The sequence below is a fragment of the Gracilinanus agilis genome, chromosome 1 (assembly GCF_016433145.1).
Source record: "Gracilinanus agilis isolate LMUSP501 chromosome 1, AgileGrace, whole genome shotgun sequence".
In the NCBI taxonomy this organism is placed as follows: Eukaryota; Metazoa; Chordata; class Mammalia; order Didelphimorphia; family Didelphidae; genus Gracilinanus; species Gracilinanus agilis.
In genome coordinates this window covers 47853215-47869009 of record NC_058130.1, presented here as the reverse complement: position 1 = coordinate 47869009, position 15795 = coordinate 47853215, and the positions used below count along the sequence as shown (strand labels likewise).

At 40.2% G+C, this 15795-nt stretch overlaps 1 protein-coding gene across 1 annotated transcript in view; it reads right to left on the bottom strand.

Annotated features, from left to right (window-relative positions):
- ITPR1 (inositol 1,4,5-trisphosphate receptor type 1) overlaps positions 1-15795 on the bottom strand; it is a 405812-nt gene that overhangs the window by 36151 nt on the left and 353866 nt on the right. The window contains exons 50-54 of the mRNA XM_044675941.1: positions 8770-8965; positions 7560-7652; positions 6502-6641; positions 5758-5923; positions 3827-3987 (exon numbers count right to left, since the gene is read on the bottom strand). Of these exons, the coding sequence (XP_044531876.1) occupies positions 3827-3987; positions 5758-5923; positions 6502-6641; positions 7560-7652; positions 8770-8965 (756 nt within the window). The remainder of the gene's footprint in view (positions 1-3826; positions 3988-5757; positions 5924-6501; positions 6642-7559; positions 7653-8769; positions 8966-15795) is intronic.

Below are 15795 nucleotides of genomic sequence, written 5' to 3'. Positions count from 1 at the left end.
TCCATTTCAGCTTTCCCTGGTAACCATCATGTAACCCTCAGGTAACCCAGCTTCCTTAAATTCATCTTGGAGACCTTTCTGGCCCATACTTTTAGGCTGATGTGGAGATCTATTCAGCAAAGAACTGCAGGGCTATGAGAAGCAACCTTGGCCAGAAGCTGGCACACTCCAAGCTCTGTCAGAGAGGTGGGCTAGCGACATGGTGCCGGCCATCTGAGTTATTGAGGAGGCAGGGGGAGTGGTGGTGTTCTCAGGCTGCTAATCCCCTATCAGGTGATAGCTCACAAGACTCCTTGAAGTCCTCATTACTGAGGCAGAAACTCGGCACTGGGCCAGAGGTTTCAATGACCCCAAAGTAACGTGGTTAGCAGTTAACCTCATAATCAACCTCCTGAAGATTTGTAGACTGAGATGCCAGGCACAGACACTGACTTTAGACAGAGAGGAAAAGAAAAAGAATTCTTCTTAACAGACAAAGATGAAAAACCAAAGATTCCTCTTAACATGATAGAATATAGATGGAAGTATACCTAATGCATCCATACACCTCTAGGGTTTTGAGACAGAGGCAAGGAGGGCAAGGAGTCCTGGAGTCAGGCAGTCCACAAGGTTGTGACTCCATCCCACCTAGACTACTTGACAGCTCCTTGCTCCACTATCCCTCTACGTGATCTGACTTTTACAAATATGCCACGTTAAATACTGCCGACTGTTTTCCATCTTTACAGTGGGCAGTATGGAAAGACTCCCTACATTTCAGCTTCCCCCGATAACCCTCTGAATGCATAATACATAGTTTATTTTTTTAATTTAAAAAAAAAATCTCTTACCTTCCATCTTAGAATTAATACTATGTATTGGTTCCAAGGCAGAAAGGTGGTAAGGACTAGGCAGTGGGGGTAAAGTGACTCGCCCAAGGTCACACAGCTAGGAAGTGTCTGAGGTCAGATTTGAACTCAGGATCTCCCCTCTCCAGGTCTGGTTCTTCATCCACTAAGCCACACACCCCCCACCCTCCCCAGTTTCTTCAAATTCAACTTTAAGTCATTTCTGATCCCTATTTTTAGACTGATGTGAAGATCTGTTCAGCCAAAGAACAGCAGGGAAAGGAGAAGCAAAATTAGCCAGAAGCTGGTGTTCTCCAAGCATTATCAGCCACTGGGTGGTTAGAAACAAAGTGCACTGGAACTAGATAGTCAAGAAGACTCAAGTTCAAATCTGACTACAGATATTTATTACCTATGTTATCCTTTATGGGCAAGTCATTTTACCCCATTTGCATCAGTTTCCTCTTCTGTAAAATGAGGCGAAGAAGGAAAAGGCAAACCACTCCAGTATGCTTGCCAAGAACACTACAAATGGGGCCACAGAATGGTCACAACTGAAACAAGTGAATAACAACTCTAGAGTGTTGTCATTGCACAACTTATTTTTTTAGTTCTGCTCACTTCATACAAATCTCTCTAGTTTCTCTGAAATAGCTCTTTTTGTAATTTCTTATAGTATGATCACCTTCATTATATTTGTATATCATAATTTGTTATTTGGCAGTAGAGGGTCCCTCCTTTAGTTTCTAGTTGTTTGGCACCACAAAAAGAGATGCCATAAAATTGTTTGTACATACCATTCTTTTTCCTATTTTGTGGATCTCTTTGGGGGATAGGTCTCATAGTGGCATCATTGGATTGAAGGGGCACATACAGTTTAATATCTTGGGGGACATAGTTCTAAATTGCTTCCAGAATGATTAGGCCACTTTATAGTTCCCCTTGTAGCATATTAATGAACCTATTTTCCTGTAGCTCCTCTAACATACATTATTTTTCCTTTTTGTTGTCCTGGCCAATCTGATGGGTATGATTTTGAGGCTGATCAGATTTGCTTTAATGTGCAATGCTTTAATTATTAATGGTTTGGACCATTTCTTTCATCTGTCAGTTGGTAGCTTAAATTTTTTTTTCCCTTTGAAAACTGCTCATTCATGGTCTTTGACCATTTATTAATTAGGGAATGGCTCTTATTCTTAAAATTCTGAATCAGTTTCTTATGATTTGAAATGACAATTTTTATCAGACAAACTTGATACAAAGATTTTCCTTCCCAATTAATTGTTCCTCTTCTCATTTTAATTGCACTAATTTTCTTTGTCCAAAATATTTTTAATTTTATACAATCAAAATTAGTCCTTTTAGGGGGCAGCTGGGTGGCAAGGTGGATTGAGAGCCAGGCCTAGAGAGGGAAGGTACTAGGTGCAAATCTGGCCTAAGACACTTCCTAGCCATGTGACCCTGGGCAAGTCACTTGACCTCCATTGCCTAGCCCTTACCACTCTTATGCCTTGAAGCCAATACACAGTAATGACTCCAAAAAGGAAGGTAAGGGTTTAAAAAAAAAATTAGTTCTTTTATTTTTTGTGGTTCTCCCTTATCCTTTGTTTGGTTATGAACCCTTGCCCTATGCATTGATTTGAAAGGTAATTTTTTCTCTTGTTCTTCTATTTGTTTATGATATTACCTTTTATATTTAATTTAAGTTTTTAGAGCTTATCTTGGTATGTTGTATAATGCATTGGTCTAAATCTAAATTCTGTCAGATTGACTTCCCAGCAGTTTTGGTTCTTACCCAGTAGCTGGGGTAATCTGATATTTCAAGGTCAATTCTCAACTGCATTATAGATCTTTTCCTATTAGACTCCAGATCAGTTAATTTATACCACATAATTAAATATTTGTTATCTACAGGCTTGTTTTGATCTTTAATCATTTCCTATGTATCTTAACTTTCCAACAAAACTCCTCAAACATAGGGAATGTGCTTCATACTTCTTGGTCTACTGCTTAGCATAAAGATGGACACACCGTGCTGCTTTCTACATTTCTTTGATGCTAATTCTTTCTTTGAAAATGATTAAAATCATCTCTTTCACAAATCATCGGTGACACTCATACTTACAAACTACAATGGTTTCCCATTCCCTAACATACTCAAAATGTTTCCTCTTGGCCTTCAAGGCCTTCATTCAGTTGCCCTCCATCAGTTTTCTGTCTCAGAGATTCCCTAATTCTGTCAAACTCTTCTGCTTATCAATCAATCTGGGTGGACTTTTTCACAATTTCGCCTGTCTGGGTCATTGTGTTCTCTCTGCTACTCTATGACTACGCTCAAATCAATAAACTGCCAGGCAGAAAATGTCTCTGAACCGAAAACCTGCCCCTTTGAACAAGAGTTGGATTTGACCCTGCTTGCATACAAGGTTTTACAATCACAGCGTTATAAAAAAAAAAATAAAAAGGAAGGTAGGGGGTCATTTGGGGGAAAACTAGTCAAATACAATGGCCTCTCCCCCTTCTCAGAATAGATAAGTTTAAACCACAAAGACAACCAGAGTTTTCAGGCTGGGGCCTATTCCTTCTGCCGCTCTCTCCCCCCCTTCCCCTCCCCTGAACACCTTAACAAGGTTTGGCGCCAGCTGGCTGGGAGACTCCCACAGCCCCAATTCCGAGCCCCCACAAGGCCTTGGAAACACCCTTGTTCCCTAAAGACCGGCGATGTCCCACTCTTCGCCTAAGTCTGTGGGAGTCTCCGAGCCCAGAGAAAATTCACGTGGGATTCAGACACTTCTCTCTCCTCACAGGACCCCGGCCTACTTGTGTCTCCCAGAAACGCTTTCCCGGCAGGTGTGAGAAAAACGTGCCCGGCTGAAATGGTTCTGTCTTAGTAGGACGCTCATTCTCGCGAGATGCTCATTCTCGCGAGACTTCGAGAGCGGGCGCCAATAGGCGGCGCCAAGAGGCAAAGAGGGCTTGAAGAGGATTTCTGGACTCACCTTGATCATCTCCGCCACGTAGCTTTCCGGTCCTGTGTACTCGGTAGAATCCTTCACCTTAACCAAGACGATGAAGCACAAATAATGCCACATGTTGTGTTCCTCTTTAATGTGCTCTTCAAAAGTGACTGTCTTGTTATCGAATTTGTCTCGCTCTAAGCCTAAAAGAAGACAATACAGCTTCCCATTAGCGTGGAAGACCAGCTCTGGAGGTCCTATAAATTCTATCGAAAAACGGGGATCTACTGGGCCTGCCGATGAACCCAATTATATATATTATATTTACATATATATTACATTTATATAACATAATGCAATTATATTATAAAAATATAAATTATATAGATAGAATAGATAATATATTAAATATACATTTGTGTATTTTTGTATTATGATTATATTATAAAATATATAAATTATATACGCAATTTATATATATTAACTATATGTTTATATATATTTGTGCATATTTCTAAACATAATGTAGGTTTGAGAGGATACTGTGGACATCCACTGGAGGTTTTGTAATGAAAGGACTTTTGAGATGATTTGGTTTAATCACCTCATTTTTTTTAATAGGTGAGGAAACTGAGAGTCAAAGAGGTTCTGTGTCTTGGCCCAAAAGAAATAAGAAATTGGACAAGGATATGAATTCAGGTTTTCTGACTCCCCCACCATGCTGATAAAAGAACCAACCTGTGATGGGAAAACAGCTAAGGCTACATATTCAACTCCTTAGAAGAGCTGTTAATTTGGGGAATATGGTATCCTTTTCAAATTCATTAATTCAAGCATTTATGGAGTGTTTACCACATATAATGCAATGTGTTAGGAACTGGGGGAGATAAAAATATCTATAAGGGATGGCTCTTGCCTCAGGGAGCTTAGAGTCTAGTAGCCACAATTACTTAATTCTCAAAAGATTAATTTACAATACATTGAAATACATCATCCTGATTAAGTTCTGGATGGGTTTGAAGCATGCTTTATGTTTCTGTATGTATCTTCCCCTCTCCTTCCTCTCTGCTGACCAAAATAGTAAGGAGATACTTAATAAATGCTTTTTAATTAGTGGTTTTTAAATGTTAATGTTTAATTAATGTTTTTTAATGGATTTTTAATCTACCTCTCTGCTCTGGGCATGTCCTTCTGGTTGCCCCTCATGTCTGGAATGTTCTCCTTTCTCTGCTCTTCTGCTCTGCCTATTGGCTTCCTTTAAGGATCCTTTCTTTTGTTGGAAACTTTCTCTATCCCCTCTTAGTTTCAGTGCTTTCCCTCTTTTAATTCTTTACTATTTGTTCTGTGTGTAGCTTGCTTTGTATATATTTTGCTTGCATATTGTTCCTCTCTTAGACTATAAACTCCTTGAGGGCAGGGGCTGTCTTTTGCCCCTTTCTGTATCCTTAGTGCCTAGCACAATGTGTGGTACATAGTGGGGGATTAGTAAATATTTACTGAATGAGCCACCCAACTGCCCTTCTTTCTCTTCCAGAAAAATTTCTGACAGTTTAGATGTACACAGACATCTTCTTCCCTCTGAATCTGTAGAGGGTTACAAGAGCATGAAAATAGAAGGGGTAAGTTCAGGGAGCTACAAGGTAGGTAAAGGGGGACATGGAGCAGAGCAGAACCCTTAATTTGTTCCTTGGAACAGATCTGCTGTGAGAAGTGTAGTGATGAGGAGAATATTGCTCAGGTTAAGTTAGGGAAGGCAGTGGGTTTCCGCCAGTAATATTCTTTGCTCTGTGGCCCTCAGACAGAGAACTCAGAGTATAAGGAGAACATTCCATGTCTCAGGAGTCCAGGGCACATCATCTGACACATCTTCAAGGCTCAGCTTTCCCCAAGATTTAGCCATCCCAGTGGAGGTAGCTGGAGGCTGACTTGGACCTCCTCCCTCTTGGTGGCTTGAGGGGAGCAGCAAGACCTACCACAAATAAAGCAGGTGGTCTTCAAGATCTCCTCTTTCTTCTGCTTTTCACTCCTCAGGTCAGCAAAGGTATCGATGATGACCCCAAAAATCAGGTTAAGGACGATGATAATCACCATAAAGAAGAACAGGAGGTCATAAATCACTCGGGCAGCAAAAAGAGGTTCCTGCGAGAAAAAGAGTGTCACAATTAATTCCAGCCATTAGCGTTATCATTTTAGTTCTGACAGCTCAATGGCAAAGCCTCATCAGGAAACCTGGAAGCAGGCTTAAACTAGACATTTCTACCTTCAGCTGTCAGGGCAAACTGAAAGGCCTGGTGCCCATTAATATCTTTCTCTCCATTTACAGAAACGAGTGAAAACCATTCCTTTCTGCACAACTACTAGGCCTGGGTTGAGTTCTACAACTCTTTCTTTCTTCTACCTGACTCTTTTAAATCATTAGCTCTTGCATATCCCTGACACAGAGCCAGCGAATCTTTGGGATATGGACTTGATGACTGGGATAAATGCCACATACACAGAATAAGAGCTGTCCCTCTAGAGACCGCCAGGCTCCACATATGACTCTAACGTGGTCCACCAGAGCAGCCTTTCTAGAGAAAGGATGCTCAACTGGCCATCAGACCCCACTGATTTGGCTACCCCCCTCCCCCATTTGTCTTCAGTGTCCGTTCGATCTCATTTAATGTGCACTATCACCCACCCACGTCTCCCTTCCTTCCCCTTCCATATTAATTTACCTCTTTGGATGGCTTCCTGAGCACATCTCCTACTCCACCCCCACTTCTCAGCCCGTGACTCAGCACAGTAACAATGCACATCAGTAATGTCTCACACGTATGTTCTTTATCTTCTTCGATTTGTTCTGCCGGAGTCAGCTCTGTTAACACAGCAAGTAATAACAGGTTTAAAGGGTGAGAAAATATAGACTATGATTCTGATATTATACGTCTCGCACGCCACTTTGCTAGCGGACAGGCATGAAAGGAAGATAAATTCAGAAACTGAGGGCAAAAGAGCCAAATGGTCCCATTCAAAATGGGTGACCGTCAAGAAGAGCATTTCATATTTCCAACAACTGTTGTGTTAACCACTAGTAACTTCCTCTGTTCTGTTCCAATGGCATCCTTCCTTTGATGACATCTAAAATATTCCCCACCTTTTGAAATCTGTAGGATCCTGGTCCCAGTCCCAGTCCTGACTCATTTAGGTGAGCTGCTTAATGTCTCTGAGCCCAGTGGCCTCATCTGTCCAGTGAGGACATCACCCCTTCCTTACCTACCTCACAGGACTACTGTGAAGTTCAAATGAGATGTCTAGGAAAATATATACTGTAAAGATCTAAGTAAATATAATGCAGCCCCCTTTTTCCCCCACGGCAGTCTCCCCAGGCTAAAGTCTAGTAAAAGGGCTTTTTCACTCCTAACTTTCCTAATGAATAGTCAATGTTACTTATCAAGGGATCTTCTGATACCTTCTTATGCAGTATTTCTGCCCTTTCTTCAGCTCTCCCCTCCAAAAAAGACAAAAAACCCAAACCACTAGCATTTCTAACATTTGCTAGCAGTTTCATTTTTAAGCAGAGAATTTGTTCCAACCTGCTTCCAGTGAACCTATCTCTGTCTCAATTTCCTTATAGGTAAAATGGGGAGGGAAGGGGCTAGCTGATCTCAGTGGTACCTCCCAGCTCTACCACTCTACCAACCTGCAAGTCTTAGCTTCAGCTGTGGTGTCAAAGGCTTTGAGGGAAATCAAATTTAAGATGGGGTTTAGAAGCTACTAAATGAAAAGTGCCTACCTTCTGTGTGTACGGGAGCAGAACAGTTTTCCCCAGCCCCCAACCTACACACATCAGAATACAGGAACTCTCCCGCCAGACTTTCACTGGTATCTGTAAAAACAAAGTTTACTGTGAACAATTTGAAATCTTGCTCAAATGCTTGAAGCCATTAATTCATACCCAATTAAATAATTCTCTACCTAGATGTCAGGTAGCTGAACTATAATTCAAATATAAGAGTTGTACTATACCTACAGAGGATGTGAATTTCTGCATAGCTCATGAGAAATATTGGACTCTCAGTAGCCCGCTGCTTGCACTTTAAAGAACTTCTCGGTTGGACGCTACTGAATTATGCATGTTGTCAAGCAAGAACTAGAGAAATTCTGCACCTCGTGCTAATTGATATTACAAGATATTTCGGTCCCAGAATGACTGAATTCAGATTTTCATGTTGGTCAAGAGGAAAAATGAAGTTAACTTCAACGGGTGTGGTGAAGGTGTGTGCCCACAGATGAGTAATCTTTAAGACTAAGGTTTTAAAGAGAGGAAACCCAAACTGTAAGCAAAAGTTAGCCAGAACATTATGTGCATTTCTTGTGTTAGGTGCACAAAATTTACAAAAAAGCACTGTGGTGTATATAAATTGGTGACAGCAAAGAACCTGATCCTCACTCAAATCCATGAGTTCTCTGAGATTGCTAATGTTGTTTAGTTGTTTTTAGTGGTGTCTGGGTTTTCAGACCCCTTTTTGGGTTGTCTTGGTAAAGGCACTGGAATGGTTTATCATTTCCTTCTCCAGCTAATTTTTACAGATGAGGAAACTGAGGGAAACAGGGGTAAGTGACTTGTCAAGCATCACACAGTAAGTATCTGAGGCCACATTTGAACTCAGGTCTTCCTGACTCCAGACTCCAGCGCTGTATCCACTAGAACCACCTAGCTGCCCAAGATTGCTAAATTTTGGTTCAAAATCACAATCGACCTTGTAAAAGTGTTTGGACACAGCACGATTCTTTGCAGAATATATTCAATCCTGTTAAAGGATTTAGTTTTAAACTCTATTCTCCAGTTGGGCAGAAGACATGTAGCCTTAGTCATAGCACTAATTTTGTTGAAAAAACACAATTGATACTTAACATAATTTATACTTTTGCTCCTCTCTCCCTCCCTCTCTACTCCACCCTCCTCCAAGCTAGATAAAAGGACTGAAGCATTTCAAACAGACCTGGAAGTGAGGTTTCGTTGGGCAGTCTATCTACTTCTAAGATAAAGTCATCTTTGAAGAACAGATAGCCCACAATGGAGAACAGGTAAACCAGGATCAGGGCAAGAACAGCAGTCAGGATGATGGATCGTCCATTGCGAGTAACACTCTTAATGACATTAAGCAGAGTCTCTTCTCTGTACACCAAGTCAAAAAGCTTTAAAAAAAAAGGCAAAATTTCACTCAAATTTTTATCAATAATTTCTATAAAAGGATTTAAAAAGTACCAATGCACAGCAGTTTTTCCTAGCTTCTCCTCCCCATCGCCATAGTACCTTTTCCTCTGAGACAACCTCCCATTTACTTCTTATACATTTTTATATAGTCAGTTATTTACATGCTATTTCCCTCATCTGAATGGGAATTTCTTCAGGGGAAAGGCTGTTTTTACCTTTCTCTGCATTCAGAGTGCTTGGCCGACAGTAAGTGATTAATAAGAGCTTGTTGACTATTGGCTAACTGATAATGATAATAGTTGACATTTTATATTATCTCATTCGACCTTCCCAACATTCCTAGTGGTAGGAAAAACTCTCTGATATTCATTGTTCTTTACGTGAAATGGATCTAAGCTTTCTCACTGTTTGGGGTTCTCCTCACATGGAGTTGGCTCCATGGAACATGCATTGAATCCTAAGTGCCTACTATCTGCCCAATAGTTTTAAGTGCTGGGTTACAAACACAAATCAAAAACAGTCCTTGCCCTCAAAGAGCTTATACTCTCTTAGGGAAGAGGGGGAGCACCATGTACAAAGTCAAGTAAATCCAGAATTTGTACGATTTGATTGCCAGGAAACTGGAGAACTGGAGATGAGGAGGGAGTAGGTTTTAGGCATAGGGAGCAACCTGTGCAAAAGTATGGAAATGGGGGATGAAATGTGATGTGTTGATGTGTTCCCATAATTGGCCCAGAGTCATTTCATCAGAGTATCTACTGCAGTCTTAGGGTAGGAGGAAGGTATAAGGAGTGACCTTGGGCAAGTCATCTTACTTCTTTGGGCCTTAGTATAGAATGAATCTGTTGACCTTGACAAATAAGAACTCTTTCAGTGGTGTGTGAATCTCTACCTCCACATACCTCCACTTGAAGTGTGACCTGATAAGTGGCATACTGGACAGAAGCCATCATCTGAGTGTCTGCAGCCAAAGGCTCTGGTCTCAACTCTACATAAATAAACTACACAACCTTGGAGAAATGATTTATTATCTGAATCTCTGCTCCTTCATCCATAAAATCTGAGTAGCATGGATGATCTCAAATGTCTTTAACCCTCTCTGTTATTCTGGTCTGTTCATTTTCTGGCCCATCAGAAAGGTCCAATTGGCTTGTCCATCTCCTTAACTCCGATTAATGTCCCGAGACAAAGATTAAGAGTAAGACACAAGGCTTAGGCTAAAAATATGAAAGGTACTAGGCAAACTGAACATCACCCCATTTGTATAAAAGTTCTGTGATCTCATCGATTTGTGAGAATCCTCCAAGAAGACAGATTGCAAGCCCATGCCTGCCCAACTTCTGCAACTCTTACCCATCTCCTTCTAAAAGCTTAGCACCCAAGGGCTGTCCATCATCCTGGAAGTGTGCCTCACTTCCTCACAATGCCACAATACCCTGAAACAAATAACTGTCATTCCCTCACTCTCCCCATGGGACCTGCCTATCTTCTCTTTCTATCATATCATTCTCCAATGACATCTTTTATTCCTCGTCTTCTTTGGAGTGCCCTGTTGGTTATAATTTGTTCCCTTCCATAATAATGCATCCTTCCATTGCTCTCTGGCAGGATGCTCATCTTTAGCTCTTCAATGACAGGAGTGTTTCAGGTCTCTGCCATGAAGTAACCCTGTTGCCTCTCCACAAATATTTGTAAGGAAAAGATGGGCTTTTGCTGTTATAGGAATCTCTTGTTCCATAAAAAATGCTTTGTAGTTTTCCAAACAAGCCTATGCTCTTCCTTCTTTAAAACTCTGAACTTAGATCATTATCTACCTGCATTTTATTCCTATTGGGCATTCATACTGTTGGCCAAGCTTTAACATAACAGGATGATCACTTTGATACATGTTGAAATTTGGGATATTCTTCATTCATTTGGTCTTTCTCATGCTGGGTGATTATGGATCATTCCTAAGAGACTTTGCAATGTCTTGGGTCTATTATCTATAAATGAGAGCATCTGTATTTTTTACAAAATGGAGGAAATTGCTTCTCAATCTGAACTTAACACTAGATCGTCTCCATCACTCTTTTATGTTCACTTTTAGCAAGCATATATCTTCCCGTTTTCTGGCTCATTTGATGTTTATTTTCAGAAGGTAATTGGACAATGACATTTTTGTTTTTATATCTTCCAAGGAATCTTAAATGATCTTGAATATATATGTATGTATACATATATATGTATATGTGTGTGTGTGTGTGCATGTGAGAGACAACCTATTTTGCAAGAACTTATAAGGTGGAATTTTGTTTAACTTAGTTGAATGGTTTTTCATAATCAACAAATGATAAACACCAACACAATGAGATCTTTTATTTTCTACATCTGTCATCAGTGTGATAAGTTCATCATCGAATATTACTTGAGAAGACCAGCTTACTTTCTACTCATACCCTCTTTGAGAATACTTTTAATTCACATATAGAATATTCTCATAGAGATTTTATATAGATGGGAGGGAAGATATATAGGTCAGTAGTTGTTTTCTTGGTCTCCTTTTTTTTTAATCAATAAAGTCTTGAGATTCTTTCCATACCTTTGACAACTTCCCTCTTTTCCTCTTCCTTTGCATCAAGGCCTCAATGATATCACAACTCTATCATCTCTAGTATGGATCTCCTCTGGATATAATGATCTAATACAGCTGTTCTTATCTTTGATCTTTTTAATATCAAGTTGCTTCCTGTTTAAGCACCTCAGGAACTATGTTGTTAGGTCTAGATGTCATGGTTTCACTCTCCTTGATGAAGAAAATAGTTGTGACAATTTTTGGAAATCTTTTCCATTTTTTCCTCTGTAGCCCCCTTTTGCTTTTTTATTCTTCAATGCCCTTGAGATAACTACTTAGTTAAATATCTTGCCAAGCTTTCTTTAAACTGATTTCACCCTTCACTGCTTATCTCTGACTTATGAGATGATACTGCTCATAATCATCTATTATCCTTATTTGTTAGATTTTATGGATGAGTTTCTGCTCTAATATAGTGCTTCCTTTGGCAGCCATCCTTCCATTCAGGAGAATGTCACAATGTTTTCTGACCTTATTAGGGATTTCTACGCTCTTTCTGGTCTCCTTTTCCTAGAAATTAATTTATATTAGTTTAACTTCTTGGTAAAATTATTCTAACAGTTGACATCAATATCAATTCTGTTGTCCATTTCCCATTTTAATTTTTTAAGTTTTTTAAATAATTGAGAATTAAATCTTGATCATATGCCATGTTTCTCTCAAGAGTATTCTTTATTTTTTTATTACATATTCTGATGTGACAGAGTATATGATATATTCTGCCAATTTGATGTCCTGACTACCTTGGAATTAACTCCCACAGACACATTAAGGCCCTTCCTATGACAGACATGATAAGGTTCTTCCTATCTGTTAAAATATACTCCATATCATCGTCTCTGATGCTATTTGGTGCTTGTCATGTCCAGCACCTACTGAGTCTTTTTGGAAGAAATTGTATAAGTTATACATTTGGGCCTCTCTCACTTCTTTCTTCTAAGCCACATTTTCTAATATCATTTTTCTCATTCTCATCTTTTCCCACCTCTAATGTTAGTTTGATTTGAAGGGTCTTATCAAGTGCTTCCTTGAATTTCTTTAGCACTTCATCCTTGGCAAATGATGCTGGTGCATAAACCACATTAATTTTCACAGTGATCTGTCTGAAAATACTTAAGAACTACAATCCTGGGTGGCCAAATGTCACATGAAACATCTGTGTCGCTTTGGGGCATAGGAAAAAAACATCTCTCTCTGGGAGCGATCCTTCCATTTATCTGCAATTTTCTTCCTTTTTTTCTGGTTTTGTTTAAAACAAGAACGTTGTGGCTGCTGTGGTTCAGGTCCCTCCGTGACATGTCCATTTGCCAGTCACTGGACAAAGATTTCACCTTTCAAGGATCGACAGGAAAACTGAAATTTGTTGACAGTTCTTCTATAATGTGATTCTGAGTGCCTTTTGCTGCTTTTCCCATCACTCTGGCACCTTCCTTGCAGAAGCAGTAAAGGGGGGTCATGCAGGACTGAAAGCCATTTAGAATTTTTCTGTATTTCATGGGTCACCATGAACAGAAATATTTCATCCCCAGGCTACCAACCCCATGGTGATGTGCCTCCCAGGGATCCGCTAAGCCGCTCCTTGGAAAATAGGACTATCATTCCTGACTTTGTGCTCCATTGTCACAGCCTCCAAGATCCCAGAGTCAACATTCAAAGTAGATGTCGAGGCATCCAAATAGCAATGTTATAGGCAGCCGCTGGTGCACTGGACAGAGTGCTAGGCATGGAGTCGAGAAAGATCTGAGTTCATATTCAGCCTCAGACACCAGCTATGCATCCCAGGGCAAGTTTCTTAACCTCTTTTGCCTCAGTTTCCTCAACTGTAAAGTGGGAAAAGATGACACTCAACCCATCTCACAGGATTTTTGTGAAGATCAAATGGGATATGTAGAAAGTCCTTAGCACAGTGCCTGGAACATAGTAGGCACCCCCAAAATGCTTATTTCTCTCCCTCCTTCATCACTCATAAAATGCTAAATGAAGCATGTTATAGTGATTTGATATTTTCCATTAATAGAGAATACACAGTAGAAAGCAACAGCACCTTTTAATAATTAACCCGCTAAACTCTTATCTTACTGCGGGGGTTCTTAACCTGGAGTTTATGAGTTTTTATTTCCAAATATTTTGATAACTGTACTTTAATCTAATTGGTTTCCTTTGTAATTCAATCTATTTTACTTTATTATTACAGTAAAAGCTGGCGTTTATAGAGCTCCTTAAAGTTTGCAAAAAGCAGCATGTATGTTATCCCATTGGATTGTCACAACAACCCTCTGTGGTAGGAGCTATTCTTATCTCCACTTCAGAGAGGGGGAAATTGGGCTTGAGAGAAGTTAAAGCCACCTGCAGAATCGCACAGCGGGGCTGTGTCTGAGACAGAATTTGAATTCAGATCTTTCTGACTCCAAGTCGAGCCCCCTTATCCACTCTGCCATAGATTTTATACATTTTAAAACATTATTCTGAGAAGGTCCACGGGCTCTACCAGACTGCCACTGGGCCATGACCTGAAAAGGGTTAAGTGGCAGCTAGGTGGTGGCTCAATGGGTTGAGAGCCAGCATGGAGCTGGGAATACCTGGGTTCAAATCTGGTCTCAGATACTTTGTGGCTATGTGACCCTGGGCAAGTCAACAAATACCAATTGCCTAATTCTTACTGCTCTTCTGCCTTGGAACTGATATTTAGTATCAATTTTAAGACAGAAAGTAAGGGTTTTTTAAAAATAAAAATATTTTTAAAAGGTTGAAAGCCCTTGATTCACTGTATCAAGCTAGATTTCCTGATGACCATCATTTTGAAGGTATTTTTATATTTTCACTAAATTTCTACCAGCTATTCTTATGTCTCTCATGGTCTTAGCAATGAAGCATTTGATGGCTGTGTGTCTGTATTAGCCAGAAAAAGAACAATACTCAGTAAGTTGTGATAGACAGGGTTACCTATTAGTTGTGTGACCCTGGGCAAGTCACTCAGCCTCAGTTTCTTTATCTGTAAAATGGGACTAGTAATAGCACTTATCTCCCAAGGTTGTTGTCAGGATCAAGGGAGATACAATTGTAAACCTTAAAGCACTATATAAAAACTAAGCACTATTATTAGTATCTGGTTTGGGGATTTGTTGATAAATAACCTTTCTAGCAGTCTAGAGCCTTTAATTTCTAGAGACTTCTTAGAACCAAGCCAAATTCTTACAGGTGCATCCCAGGCTACTTTGGGTGTGTTAAGGCTGATTTCAGTATCTTCCATGTGGTTCTCAAATCCATCAATGTTGCCTTGGGGCCGCCATGTTTCAATCTCCTGATCACTGATCAGGCAAATCTTCAGGCCAGGGTGAGAGTTGGGCTACCAGCGAGCTTCAGTCCTCAGACCCTACTGGGACAGAACTAGCCTTGGGTAGAATTTCCTGAAGTTGTGAGCTGTTCTTATTTTCTCTTGATGTTAGATGATAGATTAGAAATGTTGAAAGCAAGTTGCATTATGAGTTACAAGGTTCACCGAAGGAAAGAGCTTTCACATCTCAGTGAAAGGGGTAAGGTGAAAGAATAAAGAAGAATATGAAGTCACTGGCTGGAGGCAACACCAAGGGAGCATGCTGGGACCTCTCTTTTTCATAAAAGACTCTTTCTACAGCATTTGATCTCAGCTCCCCCACACAGGAAGGACAGGAACCTAGGTAAGACCTTGTGCAGTCACACAATAGAACTCTGATCTAAAAAAAAATCTGTATATACATAAATATTTGTTTATATAAATGTAAAACATAAATATAAATGGGTATCCTGGACTACTCTGGCCCTGAGAATACATGCTCACTTCCAACCACAAAACAGAGGCCATTCCCCACCACCCCAAATGATGTCTAGGTACAGAAACATACTCTATGCCGTGGCGCAACGTTTCCTAGGTGATGGTGGCCCCTTTGCCTAAAATCCCACTGTCGGGTCAAATGTCTGAGCGTGTTAATTTAAAAACTCTGCCTGCCAACAGCCCAAGGCGGGGAGAAAAGAGCCAATCTTGGTCCTAGGTCACCCCTGAAGAATGGAACATACAAAGAGTTTGAAGTACCTTAAACTACCTTTCATCAATAAGGGATTCTGAGGCAGGGCAGGGAGACGCTGAGTTTTTAAAGGAGTCTCAGCCCCTGGCTGGTCTAATCTGTCCAGTTAACACTTACATCTGAAGGAGTTCAAATT